Raw genomic sequence first — 23,728 nt, forward strand, 5'->3', positions numbered from 1 at the left:
TTGTTAGAGCATATTTCCCATACTTTGAGATAATATGCATATATGCACATTTTTCTTATCTTACATAATATTATTTATAATATCACGTATAATATTATATGCAAAGATCGATTAAAACTGGTGATACTTCCAAGAATATGAGATAAAGGAGCAAAATAATATTGTACTAATTGATAAAGAGAACAGATTTAAATTTTTAATTAAAAAATAAATTGCTATAGGCGCGCATGTAATAAAATGGAAAAGATTAAGACTTTTTGAAAGAAACTGTAAACTTGAGAGATGGATAAAAATCCTTGTCCGAAGGCAATATATGGAGGAAAAATGATTACCACGCACATATACGGGATATAACGGGATTAATTCCGCGCACGTTGTAGGTAGAGAAATTTAGAATTAGTTGTGTATAGTGACCTTGAAAAGAAGAGATTTCCCGCGCGTTGCTATATCTGTTTAATCGTTTCTCTAATTGGCGTCTGCAATAACATATAATCACATCCGCTACCCACATACGCGAATCAAAATACGATAATTAAAGAAAAAAGAGAGGAAATCTTTTTCCCTCTTTCTTTTTTTTCGCGCTTTGTAGAATCGTCGAAATCGAGCGAGAAGAAAATCTCAGCTTTTCTTCGCGTCCTGCGCCTTCGGGGTCGACTTGTCACGACCTCGGAGTTTAATTTGCTGTAGGAAATCTACTCGTTTCCGCGTACACGTGGACCGTCACTTCCCGCGCTGAGCAAAAACCGGCACGTCGTTCCGTTACTGTAAATCAAAATATCCGCTGCGAGCACCAACGATGACAGATTGCTGTTTAATATAGGACAGGAAATTTAGAAAAGCGAAGAAGAGAGCTCCTCTTCGCAGGTTTCCTCTCTCTGACATCAATAACTACGAGATGTCTTCGAGGGTATCCTTGAAAGCGAGGAAACCTCAAAATTGTGTTTGAAAACGTAAACGGTGATGTGAATTGCGAACAAATAAGAGTATATGATTTCTATTTTATTTTCGCAGAAATATGATATTTCGATTCGATTTAATTCGACGTTGTATTATCGTGTCGTAATCAGGACTTCCATTTTCATATCAAATTTCTATTAATTTAATTATTTATTAATATTAATTAATTTATTATATTAATATTATTATTCTTACTCGGTTATAATATTTTATTTTTTATTTCATTCATCCATGGCATTCATATTTATATTAATTTAATTAATAATTTTAATATTTATTAAAATTTATTATATTAACATTCTTATTCCTGCTATATTTTATTTTATATTTTATTCGATAGCATTTTGTTGCATTTTGTATTCGATAGCGATGATCACTATGGTAATCAACATGTTAATCGTTAATTAATTTATATACATATACGGAGAAAATTTTCTCTTACAACCCAGCAAACACAAATGTTACAGTAACATAACATAGCTGTAATAGTTATGTTACAATATAACATTTACATCTATGTTATGTTACTGTAACATTTGTGTTTGCTGGGAATTTGCTCTGAAAATCATGGTAATCGTGGAATAATATATAATAGTATTGGAAGAATTTTGTAAGAATTCCTCTGATTAAATATTTACCACAATACAAAATATTAATACGTACAATGTGAAATTAATCGAACATATTTTATATCTTATTTATTGTCGTAGATAATAATATTTTTTCCTGAAATATTAATCAGAGAAACTCTTATAAAATTCTTCCAATACCATAGTCTCACGATTATTATGATTTTCAGGTAAATCCTGAAATCTATGATAGTCAACATGTTAATTATTAATTAACTTGTAGGGTAATCAATATCAAAATTAACGATATATTGTAGTTATCGTATAGAACATTATAAAGCACAAATCTTATTTGATTAGTAAATTGTGCGAATTATTAATATTATTTATTAATAATTTTTTTATAAATTTATTATATTAATATTCTTATTCGGTTACATTTGATTTTATATTTTATTCGATATCATTTTTTTTTGCATTTCAAAATAATTGACAGCGATAATCATCATTATATGATAGTTAACATGTTAATCACTAATTAATTTGTAGGGTGATCAGTATCAAAATTAACGATATATTGTAATTATCGTACATAACATTATAAAGCATAAATCTTATTTGATTAGCAAATTATTGTGCGAATTATTAATATTATTTATTAATATTTTTTTATTAATTTATTATATTAATTAATATTCTTATTCGGTTATATTTTATTTTCTATTTTATTCGATATCATTTTTTGCATTTCAAAATAATTGACAGCGATAATCATCACTGTATGATAGTCAACATGTTAATCACTAATTAACTTGTAGGGTGATCAGTATCAAATTTAACGATACATTGTAATTATCGTACATAACATTATAAAGCATAAATCTTATTTGAGTAGTAAAAATTATGCGAATTATTAATATTATTTATTAATATATATATATATATATTTTTTTTTTATTAATTTATTGTATCAATATTCTTATTCGGTTATATTTTATTTTATATTTTATTCGATATCATTTTTTGCATTTCAAAATAATTGACAGCGACAATCATCGCTCTATGATAGTCAACATGTTAATCACTAATTAATTTATAGGGTGATCAGTATCAAAATTAACGAGATATCGTAATTATCGTACATAGCATTATAATTGCAATCAAATCTGATTTGATTAGCTAATTATGCGAGTTTAAGCAATCGATATTAAATCAAAGTTTGGTGGAAGATCGGCCAGATATATGAGGCGAGGCGTGTGCAAGACGAGAGGCGTATCGATGCATCTCCGAATTTCTTTTCCGGAGCGTCCAGAAGAGCGCGCGGCGGTATGGCGTCGCATCGTGGTGCGCGTGAGCGGCGGCGCGGCGGCAGCCTCAGTACACTTTCAGACGTCGTGGTGCGTGTCTCGTCGCGGTGACGTTCCCGGGTTTTTCTCTCGCGCGCGCGCGCCAAGAGTCTCGGCGACCGATTCTTCTCGCGCCACGTTTCTCGTCGAGTGTGAGGTGCAGCATTTTTCACGCTCGCGCGTCTCGGAGTGCAACGAATCGCCTGTGGATTATACACGCCGCGGCAGCTGCGGCCAGGAGACAGGAGCGAGAACAGGATCAGGTCAGGACAGGTTGTTTGGGCGGTCACCCGAGTTTGGGCCCGTGCATTCGAGATTCGCGCGAGCCGGCCTCATCGATCGTATTATTAAATCCCCTTCGTGAGATGTGCTCATCTCTCGCCGCGAAACTATTGTGTCTTCTTGTTTGCCATTTTTAGCAATGTTCCTTTTTTTCTACTTTGAATATTTCATTCGTAACTTTAGGATGATTGACTATTGTTGTAGTAGAGATTTAATGCCGCAATATATCGAACTGCCACCAGTGATATAATGTGCATTATTTACGAAGCTGTTAGCTTTTGATCGAATGAGATCGTTATTTATGTGCATACTGCATTTTATTGCGTTTAATGTGGAATACAATTTTAAACCGTCAAATTTAAAAGTAATATATATGTGTTATTAAAACCGCAATTTATTTCCGCGATAACCTTATTGCTCTGAAAGCAGTCTTCTTATCTAATTGGAGCTACACGCGCGAGTTTTGAATATAAGTTATATTACGTTTGTGATATGTTAATGCGCGTGTGCTGATAATTAATTTTTTTTAATCCGTTTACGGTCGACATGCCGTGCAACATTATTTATATATTATTTTTAATTTCTGTGAAAAAGTTCAAGATATAATTTATTCATTACTAGTATAATAATATGAGATTTATTTGTGGGAAAAGATGTCGACTTTGATATAAAGAATATATATTTTAAATTTACCTTTAGGAATTCTCCCTTTATATCGATTCTTTTTATATCGACTTCTTTTATATCGATTCCAAAATGCTTTAAAAAATAGTAACTCAAAAAATTCAAAAATTTTTATGTATTTAATATAAAGATTTAATTATATATAATATAGTGGAGTTAATATACTGATTTAATTACAATATATAAAATTATTGATTAAAATTAAAATTTTTAATTTCGAGTACAGAATATTCTCTCTTTGGGAGAATAATTTTATTTTCAGTAATAGAGCGATAGAAAGAGTTTTATAAAAATAAATATAGCGGTGGAATTGAGAGAAGAGAATTTTCACAATTATTGAAAAAGTCGTTGGAAATATATAGTTTTATGAATCAACATTTCAATGAATGGAGATCGCAAACGAGAACGCGGAAGGTCATAAGTGATAAATTCGAAAATATCGTTCAGTATGCTCCTGGTGATCCTGAGAGCAACATGCATTATGGATTCCTAAAATATTAACGCACACACAGAAGCTTTTATCTTTCGATACTGCCGCTGAACACATGATAAATTAATCGTGAATGTACTGGTGCATTACTGCAATGGGAATTGCGTAATACGTAAAAGGAACGCATCGGTGAGCGTTTGTTGCGCCATTGCGCTTTATATAATTTTCAGAATACCGAAGATGATTATCGTTGTTTATGCTGCAATCATTTAACATCCAATCAAAAAATTGAAAAAAAAACACCGTTCAAATATCTATCGTTTTAATTTTATTCTTTCGATGATTGTTACGATTAACCTTTATAGCAGTTAACCTTTGATATTTTACAACATTTTTGAATAAATACTGTGAACAAAAAAAGGAGCGAAAGGAAGAGAGGGAGAGAGATCGAAAATATTTTGCATAATTTTCAGCAAAGCCGATTACGACATTTACATGTATTCAATGTGCGAATTATTTAAACGTTCGGGATATAATTTCGCGTTGTGGGATTACGAGTTCTGCATGTTGAGTCTCGCATTTCCATCGAGAGGGAGGTATATATTTAGTAGAGATCTCTTCGCGGATCAGAATGCAATGGCACTTCGTGCACGCGTTGGAGAACCTTGACCCAACTGACACTGTTGAACCACGTGCAGCAGCAGCCGCAGTGATTTCGGGTAGAAATCGCGCGAACTTGGAGCAGTGCGACGCGAATTTTTTTCACTCGTTTTCGCGTACCTGTAATTTGGTTGTATCGTTTTTTTTTTTTTTTTAATGTCAGAGCGTTACGTGTTTTTAATTGGCGTTACGTATGTAAACGCGGCGCGTTACGTAAATATACAAACGGAAATTGCGAGAAACAAAATATTTTCTATATTATTTATGATACATCGCAACGCGGTTGCGTGTAGATATTTCGTATCTATATGTATTTATCCAACATTGAATCTTCATTTGCTCCGAAGCGAGGGAGCGAGAGAAAAACAGAGATCTTCCCGCGGCCAAACTTTTCCCGTTCGCAGACGAGAGAGCGATTCTGTCAGAAGCAATCTCGTTGAAAGCTCGTTTATGCGTATAGGTAACGTGTCGTTATCCGTCGTTGCATGGATGATGCATTCTTGCAAGCAGGGATGTTATCGCGCGATATCGAAAAGTTCTCTTCGCGTGATGAGGAACATGTTTTATCGATTAAGTATTTTTATTATAACATTTTTATTATAATAAGGATTAATATTTTACTTATTATTAGATATTTTCACTTTCTTCCACGCGTAAACATCTTAGAATATTGACAGAATATATAGACGTGGACTTGAGGACGTAAAAAATACAGATATACATATATAAATTTAGAATATGAACAATCTAAAACGGATTATCTTGCAGAGAAAATAGAGAGCACCGGATCGAGATTTATTTCCAGCGTGAATACTTGGTATTTTATCTATCTCCTATATTTTTGAATTTACTTCCGACGATGATAGACTCGTTCGCGCAGATCGTTCACCTGGAATATTTTAAAAAAGCCCGAGGTATATCGAGGAAAAAAATTCAATCTCGCGAAAAGTTTCCGCTCTTCCTTCATTCGTTCCCTTCTCTCTCTTCTCATGTTGATTTTCGGTTAACGATCGCCGTGAACGAGAGAACGTGTCGTTCCTTTCGACGAGAGAGAGGAGTTTTCGCGCGAACCGCGAATGTTCGTTTTCCGGTGCTTCGATCGCGTTGCCTCGTTCACATGCGCGTTTTGTTACACGTCGCTGCCTCGCTTCCTCGTTTCTCTCGCTGTTTCGACGTTGTTACGAACAAGTGCGAGTTACCGTTTCTATTCCGGTAGCTGGTGGTAGACGCGTTTGTCGGACACAGTATAAAGTAAAACAATACAGCTTGTCAGGCTGCGATAATTAATCGCCAGCTATATACCAGCGAAAATCGCTCGCGAATAATTACGTCCGTCGCGTGTGATAATTATTTCGTTCAGCATTTTCGGCTCTATTTAAGAGACACGCACATTGGATGTTTTATTCTATCGCGAAAGTTCTCGGAATTCTCGGATAAAATCGAGAGAATAAAACTCTTACGTATAATAGTATCGATGAGAAATATGAGAGACCATTTTTAATCGAAGCTTTCAAGTACATTAAATTATATATAATTAATTGTCGCATATGGAGAGCGGATTTAAATGCCGTTGAAAAAATTATAGTACATATCTTGAGCTTAGATTTATTCGAAATAATGCGAAAGAGCCGAGTATTGATCCGCGCGGTGCCTTCATACATATATAGCAAATTTCGCGAGGATTTTTTGTTTCCCAATACGATATTCAATTAATTATAGTTACAACATTTTTATTTTAAATAATTTACGATGTTTGAATTTTTTTGTACTATAATGACGAGCGATTGACATTTGAATCGACATTTTATGTAGCGTGTATAGAGTTTGTGTCAAGAGTTGGATTATGTATTAAAGTCTACGAAATGAAGATTGATGTATAGGTAATATCTACGTACGCGTTATTAAAGTCGATGTGTTTTAGCATCAAGAGACTCAAAAATTATCGGAAATGTCAATCGTTTCCGTCAATTTATCACTCTTAGTTTCTTCGCAGCGCGTGACAAATTTTTTTCTATTAAAATAGGTCATTTATTTCATTTCGCTTTCTCGCAACAATATCCTCCGGACGTACAACATGTGTTGCATTTTCGATACGACACGTGATTCGTGTTAATCACTGAATCCTCTCTGAGTTAAATCTGCCAATTAAATGTGAAAAGAGCGGTGTGCATCGCTTCCTGCTGAAGGACAAACACGTGTTTCGAGTTCTCGAAACCCATTTCAAACATGCCCTGGTATGTTTCCTCTTTCTCTCTCGACGTCGAGTCTTACATAAGACAGATGTATCGCGTTTCCTTTTTTTTACATTTTTCTTTTCCTCTGTACAGAGGACATTTAATCCACAGTCTTACGTATATATTCTTTTATATTATATCATCTCTCGAGTAGAGTTACAAATGATACTTGGAAAATAATAAGTAATTTCTTTCTTTAACACAACAGCTCTACTCATCTCAATAAATGTAATCATTTTCAAAACTGCGAAAGAGGAAAGAAAGTTGACGAGACCCCTTTAATCGTATATACATCGCAATCGATTAAATAATTATCGCATTAATTATGCAACTTGTATGATTGCATTGATGTAATAATAGTTTGAACTACGGCATAATCGCCGTAGTTTTATTTATCCAATTAGTTCTTTCTCTCCCGGCGTATATAATATTATATATCCGCCGTCGAAGGCAAATATATACATATACACAGGTATGTGACTTGGAAGTGGTTGATAGAGAGTTAACTAGCGACACCGCACACACCACATGCCAGCCGTATCATCGCATTATCGGATAAATTCCGCTAGCCGGTACTGACGCGGGTTGAAACGATTGCGTCATCGATTTTTGCACCTATATTCTCACCCCATCCCCCCTCCCCCTCGGCCCCTCTCCTCGGTCACTGCCCCTGTAAAGGGGCAGTCCGATCTCCGTTCGAGCGTGAAGGATAGAGCATCGATTTGTCCGGTGCGGTTCTCCGATAAATATTTGCGACCGATCTGCGTGTTTGCGGTACGACACGCGCACACGCGTGTATAGTTATCGCCGCGACGAGTGACAGCGTCGCACGATACGTATATATAAATGTTATCCCGTCGATGCATAACGAAACGCCGCGTTCTTTCCGCGCTATAAAACGCCCTTGTCTCGCGCCCCTGCCTCGCTTAATACTATACGAAGAATGAAAACTATTTCGGCCGGCCGAGCCTCGTCGCGCAAAGTAAATCGCGCGATGCGATACAATGTCTTTTTCCCCAAAATAATTAATATATGTATACGCTGAAATAAAATTATTGAATGAATATTGATTTCAATACTGCCTAATAAATCATTTGAAACTAATAATATTGATTTGATGTGAAAAATATTTATTTGATATTCGAGAATCATTTCCAAACAGATAATTAATATATGTATATGCACTGAATAATAAAATAATACATGTATACACTAAAAAAAATTATTGAATGAATATTGATTTCAATACTGCCTAATAAATCATTTGACACTAATAATATTGATTGATGTGAAAAATATTTATTTGATATTCGAAAATCCTTTTCCAAACAGATAATTAATATATGTATATGCACTGAGTAATAAAATAATACATGTATACACTAAATAATAAAATAATTAATATATGTATACACTAAAAAAAAAATATTGAATGAATATTGATTTCAATACTGCCTAATATAAATCATTTATTTGAAACTAATAATATTGATTTGATGTGAAAAATATTTATTTGATATACGAAAATTCTCTTCAAAACAGATAAATATTTATTTCTTTCAAATGATTTAGTAGGCAGTATTGAAATCAATATTTATTAATTTAATAATTTTTTTCGGTGTATAATTGAATATGTCTTTAACGCGATGAATTCTTCGACGCGTCTAGCGGATTTTTTTCTGTTTAATTTGCATTGTATACCATATATGTATATATAAAATCTTTGTTTAGCTCTATATATAATTGTTTTAATATTTACATCTCTCGCGGATGCTTTTGTTTGTATTGCATAGTATTCTCTATCTTTTTTTTCAAATTCTATACGGATTATTCTCGTTGCGTGTCGGAAACAACGCAAAACGTTGTAATCGATCGCGGCTGTGTCACATTGATATATAAACGTAACGCTGGTAATGGTGCGATGATAGAAAGAGAAAAGAGAGACTGTTTTATTGACATTTTTATATCGCCTTGCGATAGACATACCGCCCGCATATCCAGGCGAACGCGATACCTCCGCGATTTATGGCCACCAGATTGCTCCAAATAGCAGCTGAGCAGCACTCCCACAGACGTATCCCACACACACACACATATCTTACCATACATGGAGGTTACACGCACACTAGCACACACAGTATACGAGCATATACACCCATTCGAAAATGACACACCTACTAGTTTAACCCGTTTGGTTTCGGTTCATCCGTTGATTAACTGTCTGCACATGTCCAGACTTTGCCAAATCGACAATGTAACGCGGATAAATGAGTATTTAATACATGAATTGCGTGTGTATGTACATGCATACACTGTAAAAAAATATGTAATATATTACATAAAAATATGTAAAGTTACATAAATAATAAATGTAATTTTATATATATGTATTTTTTATGTAATTTTCTACATATTGTTTTACAGTGTATACAGGAGCAATATAGAAATGGAGAAAAGAGGAAAGATGTAGTATACTACATCTGATCTTTGAACAATAAGTTTATATTGAAATAGAATAAAATCTTGCAAAAATTGTATGAAAATTAGTGACGTTATTCATACAGAAATTATATAAATTAACGTTACGAGGAGAGATGCATTTTTTTAGAGAACGTACAATAAAATCATCGTAAATATTAAAAATATTATACGATGCTAATTATATTTTAGAAAAATAATATATAGAGATGAGAGTCGGAAGCAGATGTAGGGAATGTTTAGAGCTAAAATTAATGCATTGTAAATATCACTTTTATCGATCAATGGAAAGTAGAATATAGTGATAGTATTAAATTTGTAAATTTCGTATGAGTAGCTTATTAATAGCATTTTTTACAAAGATTGAAAGAATTTGATTTTTTATTTTAAATATTTTTGTTCGCTAAAGTTTAAATCTACTTAGGTTAAAAAACGACGTTGACAAAATAATAATATTTGTTCTAAATTTTACTATTACAGATTTATTCTTATTCTATCGCAAGATTTAAAATTATTTTGTCATATTATAAATGCGAGTTGCGAATAAATGTTGCATGCAAATGTAACATTTATCTTTTATACACTCGTTTGCGGGGTTAGCCTTCATATTTATTCTTCATATCCTTGTGCTTTCACGTCATATTTGATCTTCAGAGCTATCTGACAGAAACGTGATACAGAGATTGAAATAGAGTATTTTGTATATGTGCAGAGCTGCATATTTAAGGATAAGAAGGAGAACAGCTTCTCGTGAATTCTATACATGATATACTGTATTCTATCTTGAGTTCCAAAAGGTTACCTATCTAAAAGATATTAAAGATGAAGCAGATATAGAAAAATATATGTATCTTGATTCGAGAAAATTATACGTATAATCGAATTAGCTATTTATCTTCTTCTTAGAAATCTCTTTTTTATGATATTTTTATTTTTTGCCTTAGGTTTTTATAGATATATGATATTTCGATGATGAGATATATTTTATATCGCATTTCTATATTATTGTAGAAAGTAATTTAATTTTACTCGATTGGCGGATCTATCTTCGTGATTCGGAATGTTATATAGTTCCAGAATTAGATCAGGAATTCAGGTAGAGAAATCGTCGATTCCTCTCTCTCTTTTTTTAAATTTCAAAGAATAGAGATGCTTTTTTCATTAGTCATGTTTTATTTCTTTCTTGTGTGTGAACGTTTCCTGATCACTATTTGTCACGTTCGAGTAGCAAAGAGAATTTGATGCTCGAAATAGGTACATATATCAAACATTAATATCAAACGCTCGCTATTCGTTCCCTCAAGCTTTCATTAACCAACAGCTCGCATTCGCATTGATTTCGGATATATACGGATACTTCGCTCATTTATCATCATTCTCGACATTCCTTTCTCTCCCTTTCTCTCTTCTTTCTTCTTCATATTATTCACGTGCGTGATTATTGTGTGCTGGATTTTTGATCGACGCTATAAATAACATATTATGCGGACTAGCATCGAAATATCGAACGCATAAAAAAAAAAATAAGTTTGTGCAATGACGAATAAAATAGAGAAAGAGAATAACAACCTGAAAATCTTTTTATAAGATATTATTCTACATATACATTTTTTTTATGTCTAGTATGTCTTTCCATTTATTTTTTTGACGGGATGAAATACTTTTGGTGTCGAGGAGACAAATATTGTAATTTTGCAGATATAGGTTCATATAGTTTTTTCTAGACGTTTACTGTTATTAAAGTATACAGTAATAACAGTAAAAATAAATTAATGGTTTAAAAATATGTGAATTATTATTAGACAGTAATTATCAGACAGAATATAACAAAAGAAATATATCCGAGAATTATGTGATGGAAATATTAATATAATATTTGCTGAATCAACTCTTTTAAGGAGAGTTAAGATAGATATTTAAAATTTTATAATATTGTGACAAAAATTTTATGATTTAAATGTGCTGTTGAACACTTAATTATAATCATTACGAGAAGAGTATTTCATATTGGTCGCTTTATATGGTATATGTATATAAAGTTTTATATAGAATATGTATTTCTGTTTCTCTTTATTATATTTCCAAAGCAAAATTGCGTAAAATCAATTGACATAATTGACCTAGATTAAATATGATTAAATATGATATACATATATGTAAACTTTTACACATATAAAAAGAGAGGAGTATAAAATTTACAAACGGGAGGGATTGACTTTCTTTTATGAGTGCTACTACGATTTCAATCGAAAAATACGGATCGTCCGTGAGGTAACAGAAATTCAAAGCGTAATCGGATCGCATTAAACCGATTACTATGGCCGAGAGCGATCAATGCTTATAGCATTTTACGATAGAGTTTCTGCAAGAATGGAATTGTATGCATGCAATTCCATTAAATCGGAAACACTATTTTTTCTGCGATTTCGACATTTTTTCTCTTATTCTTCTTTTTTTTTTAACTCGTAATTCGAAATATCGATTATATAATTTTAAATTTGTTTTACGAGAACATTTTTTTACAAAACAAAACTATTTTTCTTTTTCATTTAAGACGTCAGTTCTTGTATAAATATAAATAACTTTTATAAATTTATTGAACATTATTTTAGTAATTCTTTAAAAAAATGCATATTTACAGGAAGGTTCATTGTGCGTGTATTACAAATTCAAAGTAAAATGTAACATATTAATACATTATTACTACATTAGCGATATAAATTCTATCTTGTACGTCCTTTTTGCATTGTGATAAATATGTGAAATGATATTAATATAATTATTAATTGCAATTAGTAATTCTGTTAGGCTGATCGTTACGCGGCGATATAATTAAATATCGCTGCGTTATTTCGCGCATTGTGACAATTTTTGAAATGTAAAAAATATTGTTCGACCGTAATTGGGACGCCGGCGTGGCGTCGATCGATGTTTAAAATTTTCAATCTCCGGTTTCGCGCGCGCAAGTAGTCTTAGGAGTCTGCAATACAAATGCATTCGTTAAGATGGAATCGGCGATCGACTAGCAATTTCATTAGAGCAGGTGCCGCGCCGATGCTCCGAGAATACGCATTGAATCGTCTCTCTCCTCACTTTCATCGCAGAAAGTCTGGTCCTCCCGGCAGTAGTTTCTAAAGCTTTCTACGGTTCACATACACGTTCGAGTCGAGAGTACTACTTTTATAGGACATCGACTTTTTTTTTAGCATATCTACTTTCCGTATGTCACGTCAGGCCAAGCATTCTCTGTTAAAGTAAGCGAATCAGAGTGAATCCATTTTAAAGCACGTCTAATCTAGTTTCCATATCGACTATTGACTGAGCGTCGTTTATTATTTAGAATTTTTTTTTAAATCGGAATTTAAAATAAAAATTTTCTATGTCGAGATATAGGAGAGCGGATGTTTTTTTCCAAGCATCTATTCTCTCCTCAATTAATATGTCGCTTCTCTTCCAACTCGTTAATTTATACTACCGTGTAATAATTAACAAACATCGTTACATAGTATAGATGTATGTACGCGAATAAACGTAGATTTTTTAATGAAATACGTATATATCTGAAAATGATATATTGTAAACAACAGTCACGAGCAGCTAAATTACTTAATGACATATAATGATAAATAATTACTTTTTCTTGATGAATTATTTAAATGATGTTTATCGTCAAGGCCAGATTATTATCAAATATAGTTTACATCCTTATTCATCAATTTTAATTTATTCGATCGTATTTGTTTGAGATTTTTATTTATATACAATGAGGCTAAGAGTCTCCTTTTAATATTTTTATCTAGAAGAATTTTAGTCTCTTATTTACATTATTAAAATACTTTAATAAGAGACTCACCGCATAAGTTCCGAGTGTATATTCTCTCTAACGTTCTAAATTTGACACGTGCAGCTTTTTTGCGATTGAACCCGGAAAGAGTGAACTTTTTCTTTTGGATGCGGTCAATCGCGCGGTTTAACGGGAAAGATAATAAGGTTCAAGCATACAAAAAGCATTTCACCGTTACGCTGTCCTTTGCGATCAATTTGCCTTTTCGACGCGTCGAATCGCGACGGTTCTTTCGTCGCGCTCTCGTTTCTTTTTCCTTTTTTTTTTTCTACCCTCGGATCTCTATCCATTGTCGCGATCGCTCCATTTCTCGCTCTTTCGAGCGTCTCGACGTTAGAATCAACCTGTGAAAACTGTTTTAGCGAGCGGGCGAATTTCCCTCGGGAATACTCCGAGAAATGATCCTCGTTGCGCGCCGACATTGCGAATAAATGGAAACCGCGTTAAAGTCGTCACTCTCTCGCCATATACAGAGACGATTCGCTACGCTTATGCATCGTCGACGATAGTAACAGTATTTCCAGGAGAACCTATCCTAGATCTGCCGAATCATCTATATGGGAAGAAAGTGTATATACCTGAGAAAAGAGCGTTTGGGTCTGTTTCGTGCAGAGCTTCCGTCGAATAAATGCGTATTCTTGTGGAATATCAAAATCGATCGTATTTTTCTCTCACATGGAAGTAGACAAAAATATGAATATTTAACTATTCAATTCGAAATTTTATTTTACAGATATTTAATATCGAAAACCGATTACAATTGCAACGAATAAAAGAGAAATTAAATTTTTCACTTGAGAAAAATGTCAATATTTCGCCAGAAATACAATATATATGGTCGTACATTTTTATTTTTCGATTTAATTGGAAAAAAAATATCACGAAGCTACTATAATTCAGGTCAGGGAAATCTGGAAAATCGGGCATTGTTGAATTTTATAAATCTGGAATTGTCAGTGAAAAGTCAGGAAATTTTACTATTTATCTGGATTTTTTCACATTATTCTACATTTGTCTCAATAATTTTGAAATTTTTTATTTTAAATACATATAAATTTTTTTTTGACTCCCAGCACGTTAATTTTCTGTGTTAAGAATCGATTCATCTACAGCGTGTTCATTAATTTATATTTTCATCGTCGTGTTATTTGATTTCAATGTGTTTGATAGAGACAAAACTAAAAAACTTGATATATAAATAAAAAAGATGATTATTTAAATAGTTTATTATAGTGACATACTTGTTCCGATTATTGTACATAATGCAGATTGTATAATTGATTAAAATTTTTGTTTTTTTAACTTCCGAACCTTTTCATTGTCGACAAAAATATCTCATGGATTTCATGATTTAACATTGAATTGATTTATTATACAGATATATATATTTGGAAAAAATAATACTAAAAAGTCAGGGAAAAAATAAATTTCTGGTCTTGGAAAATCTGAAAAAGTCGAAATTGTTTTCATTGAGTCTGCTGGACGCCCTGTAATTAGCCGACAACCAGTTTAGCGGTTTGTTTTTCCTGTAGTTTGCCGAGTAATAGATTTTATTGATCACGTAGGATTGTAAACACGTATACGAACACGAGGAGGAAGTTGGGTCGCTAGCTTCAGGTGCGCTGAACTTTGCGCGGCGTTTCTTCCCTCGGTATCTTTTCTCGGTAGGTTCTACCTGGTGGGAATCTACCGACGACTTCTCAATGGAGGCCGACTCCCAAGGCGATTCAGGGTCGTTCTCTCACGGTACCGCGAGCGATTTGCGCGCCTGTGTGGGACAAAATAGGATCCGTTTGCGACGGACGCGCATCCACTTTCACCTACGTTGTACATTTTAACTGCATGCGTCGTCGTCGACCATCGATCCAGGTTTCCACGTTCATGACTGACAGACAGAACACGACTGTTTTAAAAGCAAATCGACGTATATTTTATATAGTGCGTTAAGCTATTAAATCAGCCTGTAACATATGTGTATGAAGAATTTAAGCATATTTTATGAGCAGAGAGATTTTTTCTTTCAAGCTAATATTTTTCGACGGCATATAATTCTCAATTTTTCTATGTTAAATATAAAAGAAAATTACTAGTTATATTGCAAACATACTGGAGGAAGAAGAAAATATTTTTGTTGCTAATTAATTATTTATGTAACGTAATGTATGAGAGGAATCGAGAGCTAGCAAGTCTTACAGCAGGCATTTCGTAAGGCATAGTAGTCTAATATTAGAGGCACCAGATCCTCTCTTGAAAGGCCCCATGGTACATTATCTCATCCCTTTTGAATCCATCCCGCGTACCTTTTTTTTCTCATCTCTCTCTCTGCAGCTCTCTTCATCCACATACATCGCTCCGACCATTTTTCATAACTGTACCTACCACAATATTACAATAGAATCCACGATTAACATATTTGAATTGTTAGATTATGCGAAATTCTTCACTGTTTTGTATTAAAAATGCAAACTTTTACATATTTATTCGTACGGTTTTTTTTTTATCGATTATATTCTCTCATTGAATATCATAGTTAACAATTTATTTCTAGTAGATGCTTATTCATCTTTTTTGCATTCAACAAAAAATTATTTTTAACGTGTTTAGAATATTTATTCTACAAAAATAACTTTCAAACAAAACTTCGCAAACTCGTTAAATTTAGAACTGGAAGTGTATCTCGATCTCTCTTAAAATACGACAAACACAAAGCAACTAAAATATAATAATGTTGCACTACTTTGAGAATCGATCACCACCACTGGACAACCTCGAATAATTAGTTCTAGTTAGCGATATGATGTCCTTGTAAACGATCACACAGTCGTAATTTAATCATCATGGCGATAAATTTATTTAGAATTTGAAACGCGCGATTCTAGAAACGTCAAGTGGAAAATAACGAGTGTAAATGCAATTCACGAAAAGACAGTAAAAAAAAAAAAAAAAAAAAAAAAAAAAAAATTTTTACTCGCGCGTTTTCGTTTAATCAGAAACGATATATCGAGAATCATTTTTTTGACAGAAATAAAAAAAAAAAAAAGCCAAATTTTTGAAGCACACATGCCCCGGTTATCCACGCGCGTTTCATACATGCATCTTCGTAACGGCGCGTCGCAGTTGCATCGTAGATTGCATCGCACGCAATGGCGTGCGCGAGAGAAGTCGAAGAGGAGCACGCGTTTAACGTCACACACGCGTGTGCGTGTGCGTCCGTGTGCGCGCGTATATTTATGGTCACGATTCGAATTACGATACGCGCATTTCCGTTAACGAGAGCGAACGAGTTTGCTCGAGGGGGAAGGGGGGTAGAAAATGGGGGGGGGGAGGGTGTGACAGCGGACCGGACGAGTGCGGCGAGGAGAGACACGCGGATTTGTGTGCCTCCGACAAAGGCCCGGCTTCAGGGAGTTGAAAACCTGGTTAAACGAGGGCGGCTAGCTAGCTAGCTTTATGGCTTTACACGGTATATATATATATATATGTGTGTGTGTGTGTATGCGCTTCCCATGCATCTCCGCGTCGCACTTTGCGCTTCGATGCTTCTCGCAGTTTCCGCACGTTTTTTAATCGCATCAAAGAATATATGCGAGATTTAGAAACAGTTGTGCCGCGAAAATGATATATATATATCGAGGTTTTTTTCAAAATCTATCGTATTCATTTACATATACATACATATATATATATATATATATATATATATATATATGTACACATACGCTGCAGCTATGGAAAAATAAAAAAAATAGATTCTCTCTCATATGAGTTTGTAAGATTTATTTACAGTTTTATCAGCGCACAAATAAAAAATTTACATTTTTTTACAATTTTTATATTGTATCAAGTAATATGCGAGATTTAGAAACAATTGTCAAAAATCTTCACAATTGTTGATGAATTAATTGTCAAAAATAATATATGAGAGAGCATTTTTCAAAATTATATATCATATTTATTTACACATATGCAATGCAGCTGTGTAAAAATAAAAAAATATTTTATCTTAAGTTTGTAAGATTTATTTATACAATTTTATCAGCAATCACAAAACATTTACATTTTTTTACAATTTTTTAATTGTATCAAAGAGTATGAGGTATACTATATCTCGGTAAATCGAGGTATTTTCAAAATCTATCGTTTTTATTTACATATACGTACGTACACACACACACACACTGCCGTTACGTAAAAATAAAAAAAAAATATGTGAGGTTCTATCTCAAGTTTGTAAGATTTATTTACAATTTTATCAGCATTCAAAAATTTACATCCTTTTATTTTACAATTTTGTAAATCGAATTAAAGAATATGCGAGATTTAGAAACAGTTGTGCCGCGAAAATAACATATGGGGATATTTTTCAAAATCATATATTGTATTCGCATTTACACATACGCACACATACACCGCAGCTGTGTAAAAATTAAAAAAAAAAAAAAAAAAAAAAATTATGTGAGAGGTTCTGTCTCAAGTTTGTAAGATTTATTAACAATTTTATCAGCGCACAATCGAAAATTTCCATCTTTTGGAAGTTTGGCGAGATAATTGGAAAGATGCGCGGGCGCATCTCGTTAATAACGCTTAATCTTTCTCACGTAATCCTGTCAACATAGAGAGTTTGCTATATGTTACATAAATCTCGGCGCGTTACTGCAACGAAACCTCGATGCGTTTTAGCGTCGCTGACGCGTTCAGGAAACCGTGCAAACAGCAACGTAAACATCGATTGAAACGGGAAGCCTATGCACTTAACGAGCATCGACAAACGTTCTCTTCGGGAAGAGAGAACAGGTACATACATACATACATACATACGTGGGGAACGACAAGTTCAGTATAGCAAAGACTTATGGGAATGGTGCTCGTTAGCAAAAGCGCGGTAAGAGAGAGAGAGAGAGAGAGAGAAGGAAAAAAAAAAGAGAGAGAAACTCGCGGATCTCGTCTGGGATTAGGGCATGCAGCGCAACAATGGCGAGCCTCTGTCGTCGTCCTTGTATGGCCAAGGATCTTCCTCGGTTCTCGCTTCCGTTCTCTCCCTCCTCGCTATTTATTTCCTCTTATCCTTTTCTCGGGACGCGCTCGTTTACTATTACCGTTTTCTCCGATCTCGCGGCTCTTTTGTTACATATTGCATTGTCGCCGCGCGAAGACTATCCGACTCTATTGTCGCCGACAATAGATACGGCCGATTGTTTCTTAACCCATTCGGCCGTGATAATCGCTCAGTCAGCCGTCGAGAAATAATTATTAAATCTTACAGTTGATGGACTTGAATTTCAGGGATATATAGATTTTAATGCTGGACAAATTCACAGAGAGAGTGGTTCCCGAAATTTAGAATTAATTTTCCGAAATTTATTAATATATATTTATATTTAGATCAGTAATTAAATTTGTTAATGCCTTCTCTTTCATATCATTATAAATTTTATATATGATAATAATAATTATTTTATTTTAATGTTATATCGCATGAAATCCAATTATATTTTGCTGAATTAAAAAAGGAAAGTTATTATTTAATTAATATTTGTATAGAAGAGACGACCAATTTTTATATAAATGACAAATAGCAGAATATTTTAAGTAATCCCTCCCAACATTGAAAAATCGAGCAAACTAATACTTTTATTAAAGATTTGTTATATTTGAAAAAAATAATTATCTCCTGGCTAGAATTTTGTCGACGTAAATTGAAAAAATAGCGAATACATTTTGTGTGATTACTTTTTAACAAAATAAAATAGTGGAAAACACATGTACTGCTTTTTCGCGAATTTTTTGCCGTGAAAATATTTTCGCGACGTAGACTTTTCTTCATCCAGCGGAGTAAAAATCACACAGCTACGCGTGGTGGTGGTGGTGGATATGTAACTATAACTAATAATCACTCCGCGCGGGATCGTTGTACCGGAAGACACGCTCTGCGTGTTCCGCTAGAAATGGAAATTCTTCCTGCCTGCGACCCATCGTCTCTTAATTGCCATCTTCGCCGATTATTTTCACGCGCTAGCTTCTTATTCACCTCGAGTTTTCCCGCTTCTCTCTTAACACTCGCCTAGTCGGATAAGGATCGCTTTGACCTTCCCTCTTCCAAGCGTAGGTGTTAATAATCCTTTCTATAATTAATATAATCTTATACGACCTTTAGGTAATAAAATTTCGTACGATCATTGAATTTTGTTGAGATTTTTTAATAATATTTTTTAAATATAACTTTCTTATTTTTTTATCAAACTTGTGTGGAAATATATGCAAGTATAATAGCGTTTTTGCCCGAATGTATGCACAATCGATTTCAATTTCGTAGAACGAGTGAAATATCCGAGTTGTACAGTTGGATAAAGTCTCGTTTTCCGTACAGGATTTTATGTGAAACGTTCCAAGTAGCCGGAATAAAACCGGAGATTTTTCTTATTTTTATTTCCTGTCGGAACCCTAGAAAACGAACGACCCGAAGCGCATTGTCTCTGTGAGCTATTAAGACAATACGCGGTCTCGTGCACGCTCGCACGGAGCGCAACGTTTCACAGAGAACTTTATTAGCAACCGTAAAGCAATCTTAAAAAGGATATTACGATTGCGATTTTAAAAACCCGACCATTAACGGACAATTGAACTTTAATGCGATTCTCATTCATCGGTTGGAAATCGATAGTTTGTAATTCAATATCTCTTATATACCTATGCTTGAACAATCATATCGTTTGTACATCTGGTTTTGATTCAGTTAAATCAATATCACGCAACGTGATATCGGATTGATCGTGGTTGGCCGAAAATAGCGCGTGATTGTATTCCGGATAACTTTTCTCTCATACATACATGCATACATAGACACAAGGGCGTCCGCAGGATTTTTTCCAGAAGGGACATCATTAATTTTTTTTGTTTTTTCATTTTTATTCTTTCTTAATTTTTTAAAATTTATTTATTTTGTTTTATTTTTATTTTTTTTATATTAAATATAATACACGAGGTGTCTGACATAAAGTGTCACACCGAAAATATGCAAGTAGATCTCGTTATTAGGAGACGATTTTTCCTCAGTAAAAATATCGTGGGAGGCTATCATTTTTCGCATGTTCCCAATTTTTGCTATCTTTATATATCTGAATCTTAAATTAAAATTTTAATGAAGCGAACTTTACTTGAAATTAATTGGAGAATGTGGTTTTGCTAATATTTTATTTCCACGAGGCTTAGTTTGCGAAAAACCCTTTTCAATCGCTTATAACTCGAAAATTATTGATGCCTCGATTTTATGTCAGATATCCTGTATATAATATATTGATTTTTTATATTCTATTAAATATGCAAATAAAGTTCAGTTTTTATTCGAAAGGAGAGTGCTTAATTTTTTTTGCCAATTTTTGTCTTTGCGGACGCCCATGCATACACATACACATTTCTCTCATCGGTGAAGAGAGAAAACGAGCGCGTGCTCAAGAGCCTTCTGCAAGGGCTGCGCCCGGAGATAGGCCCTAAGACCTCTATCTCTCCTTCATGCAGTCTCAAATTTATTCCTTCGTCGGGACTCTGCTCAGCTGATTTGCACGCGTAAGGTGATTTTTTGTTACGGAGATTTTCTCACGGATACGAAACGTCGGCAAAATCTTCGCGTGATCACGCGAAAAAGAGAGAATTCCACTACGCTAAGGCGGCGTAAAAATGCCGCCGCATATTTCGTTCGCTGCATATCGTTCGTGCTTCTTTATTGGGAAGAAGAGGAGTCGGTCGGTCGGTTTTTTTATTGACGAATCGTGACAAATCGTCGTTGGGGTGCGGCTCTCCCTAGATTGTCGGATGAATAATGATGCCTTGAATGGTGCGCGCGCATTGAGTTGTAGGAAAACAGAGGTTAAAAAGCGTGAACCGCAAGAGAGGGTAGTAAAAACGCAAGAGCGAAAGAATTGAGCGTCCTTATGTACATTCATTCTCCGGTCTACATCATTATTCGTAAACCAAGAGCAAAATATTTATCTACGTCAAAATAATACAAATTATTTCTTCTTTGAATACATAACGAAAAAGATTCTTATTATATTTTTTCTCATTTCTTTCTTTATTAGAAAATATTTTTAAAAAACTTTAAATAATGTTGAATAAATGTGTCGTAATAATTAATCCACAATTTCTATCTAAATTAATAATTATAATTAGAAAGAGGAACATTATTTTTATAATATTTTAATACAATAATAATAATAATAATAATAATAGCAATAAAGATTTTTTACTATCCCGAGAAATTTGAGGAATAAAAAACTTATATTTATATACTTATCATATTGCTTACCGCATATTATTTAAGATATGACAGCTAACGAATCATTATGGCTGCTTGATACTCTATATCTTTTGTTGTGCGATCGCCAATTTATAAAGCTCTCCTCCCTGTTATCGTGTTTCCAAGCAAACGTACTGTCTTGATAAGGTATCGTCTGAAAGAAATGAGAGACGACATTGCTACGTCATTAGTCTCCATTAGACGTGCTCGTTCAAGACGAGATCCCATAGGTCGGGTAATCAAAATATGCGAGCCACGAAAGGGCTACTAAGAATCACTTGACTTCACTCGACCTCGTCGCCAACTTGGCGGAGAGTCCAAAATATCACGTGCTTATCATGGGAAAAAATTGTGCAATATTTCTTCTTCATTATTACATGCCATTTAAGAGAATTGTCTGCCCTTTATAATAAGATACAAACTGTTTTCTTGTGCTCTTTTTTTTTCTATAACCTTTTAAATGTAGAACTCTTACAAAAACCTTACGAAAGAATAAGCGCTATCGTAGACAAAATCTTATTATACTCTGCTAAATTTCTTGAAGACGCAATAATTTCGATGCAACTCGATAAATGAATTTCACTTAAATCGACGATCGATGTGGCTCGTGCTAGTTGATCTCGGAGAAACTGAGAATCCGAAGCTAAGAGCATCGATTTACTTTAGAGCTCCGTTTATGGAACCGCCAAGCCGGAATAATTCGTTTCGAGGCTAGACGTATCTTCGAATTCTCGCCGCGTGCTCCAAGCTGCGTGGCTGAAGAGCAGAAGACAGGCCAAGGAACCTGGAAGATGTAGCGGGCAAACGCGTGCGATTAGAGGACGCGAAGGATGGATGACGTACCCGGTGCGTCCTGGTGGCGAAAGGATCACTGAGTGTGAGAGAGGATGCACAAGCATACCAACCAGCTTCGCGGTCCAGGTGGCCATAATGGCGGCTATCACGGTGCTAACAGGGGCCCCGTGAGGAGATGGAACAGCTTTCACGGCGGCGGAGGTGGCGGCGGCGGTGGTACGGGTAATTTCAACGATGGCGTTGGGAACGGCGGCACGAAAGCCTGTCAGGAGCCCTTCAGGGCCGTGCCGAAGGCCGTACAAGCCCTCAGGAGCGAGTCGGTCGACAGGACTCATCGAGCTCAGCCGCCGCCACCGCCCGCGTTTCCCAGGAGGAGATTTTCCGTGTGGTGAGTCAGTCCTCCGTCCGAGGTTTATCTTCTGCGAACATTTCGATCGTGTCGAAAATTTGAAAATTATTATTTATCGTTATCCGTATTAACAGCACGCATATCCAAAAGACATCCGGAGGATGTTCGATGTTCTCTGGATAGCCTCTAAACGTCTTTCGGATATGTTAGGGTAGAATTATTAATTATTAAGAAATATTGACAAATTTATAAATATATATATATATATATGTGTATTTTTTTTATGTTTCTCGAATTACGTAGGAAACTTGAAAAATAAAATTATTAGGAGTTTTGTACAATATGTATATCTCTCTTAAGGTAATTATGTATTGAAATAATAAGATGAATTTTTTATTAGTTGTTCAATATATTTTTAAATATCAATCTGTATATATGAAAGTTTTTAGCATCAACTTGTTGGTTACTTTACTTTAGTTATATAAATCCATCAGTTTATTATTATAATTAGATGCGTGTGAATTATCTACATTTTTTTACATAAGTAGTATGTCTGAATCATCTTGTTGTTTTCAATTCTGTAAGTTGATAAGTAAGTCAAACCGCAATTTCGGTTTATTATTGTAGAGTATAGATAACTTACCTCTATTATAGAAAGAGACATATATAAAATTGGTCTTTTTAACTATTAAATTAAGAATTAAATCTAATTTATTTTTTTATTTTAGTTGAATAGAGCAACATAAGAAAATGTGTTATTAAAAATGAAAGTGTATACATTCCCCGTGGATATATTTTTCCTCATTA

At 34.1% G+C, this 23,728-nt stretch overlaps 1 protein-coding gene across 12 annotated transcripts in view; it reads left to right on the forward strand.

Moving 5' to 3' along the window:
* The window catches only part of LOC114940708 (rap guanine nucleotide exchange factor 2), a 124,019-nt gene that overhangs the window by 62,389 nt on the left and 37,902 nt on the right, over positions 1 to 23,728 (forward strand). For 7 of the 12 annotated variants that reach the window (XM_085483455.1, XM_029315441.2, XM_085483454.1 and 4 more), the window contains exons 1-2: positions 2,921 to 3,135; positions 22,444 to 22,960. The exons of 4 other annotated variants lie outside the window; for them this stretch is intronic. In XM_085483455.1, the coding sequence (XP_085339581.1) occupies positions 22,665 to 22,960 (296 nt within the window). In that variant the 5' untranslated portion in view covers positions 2,921 to 3,135; positions 22,444 to 22,664. Of the gene's footprint in view, positions 1 to 2,920; positions 3,136 to 22,443; positions 22,961 to 23,728 lie in introns of those variants that run through there. One more of the 12 variants, XM_029315446.2, reaches the window with a different exon arrangement.

This window comes from Nylanderia fulva, unplaced genomic scaffold, assembly GCF_048542155.1.
Source record: "Nylanderia fulva isolate GAGA-0341 unplaced genomic scaffold, ASM4854215v1 Scaffold25, whole genome shotgun sequence".
Taxonomy (NCBI): domain Eukaryota; kingdom Metazoa; phylum Arthropoda; class Insecta; order Hymenoptera; family Formicidae; genus Nylanderia; species Nylanderia fulva.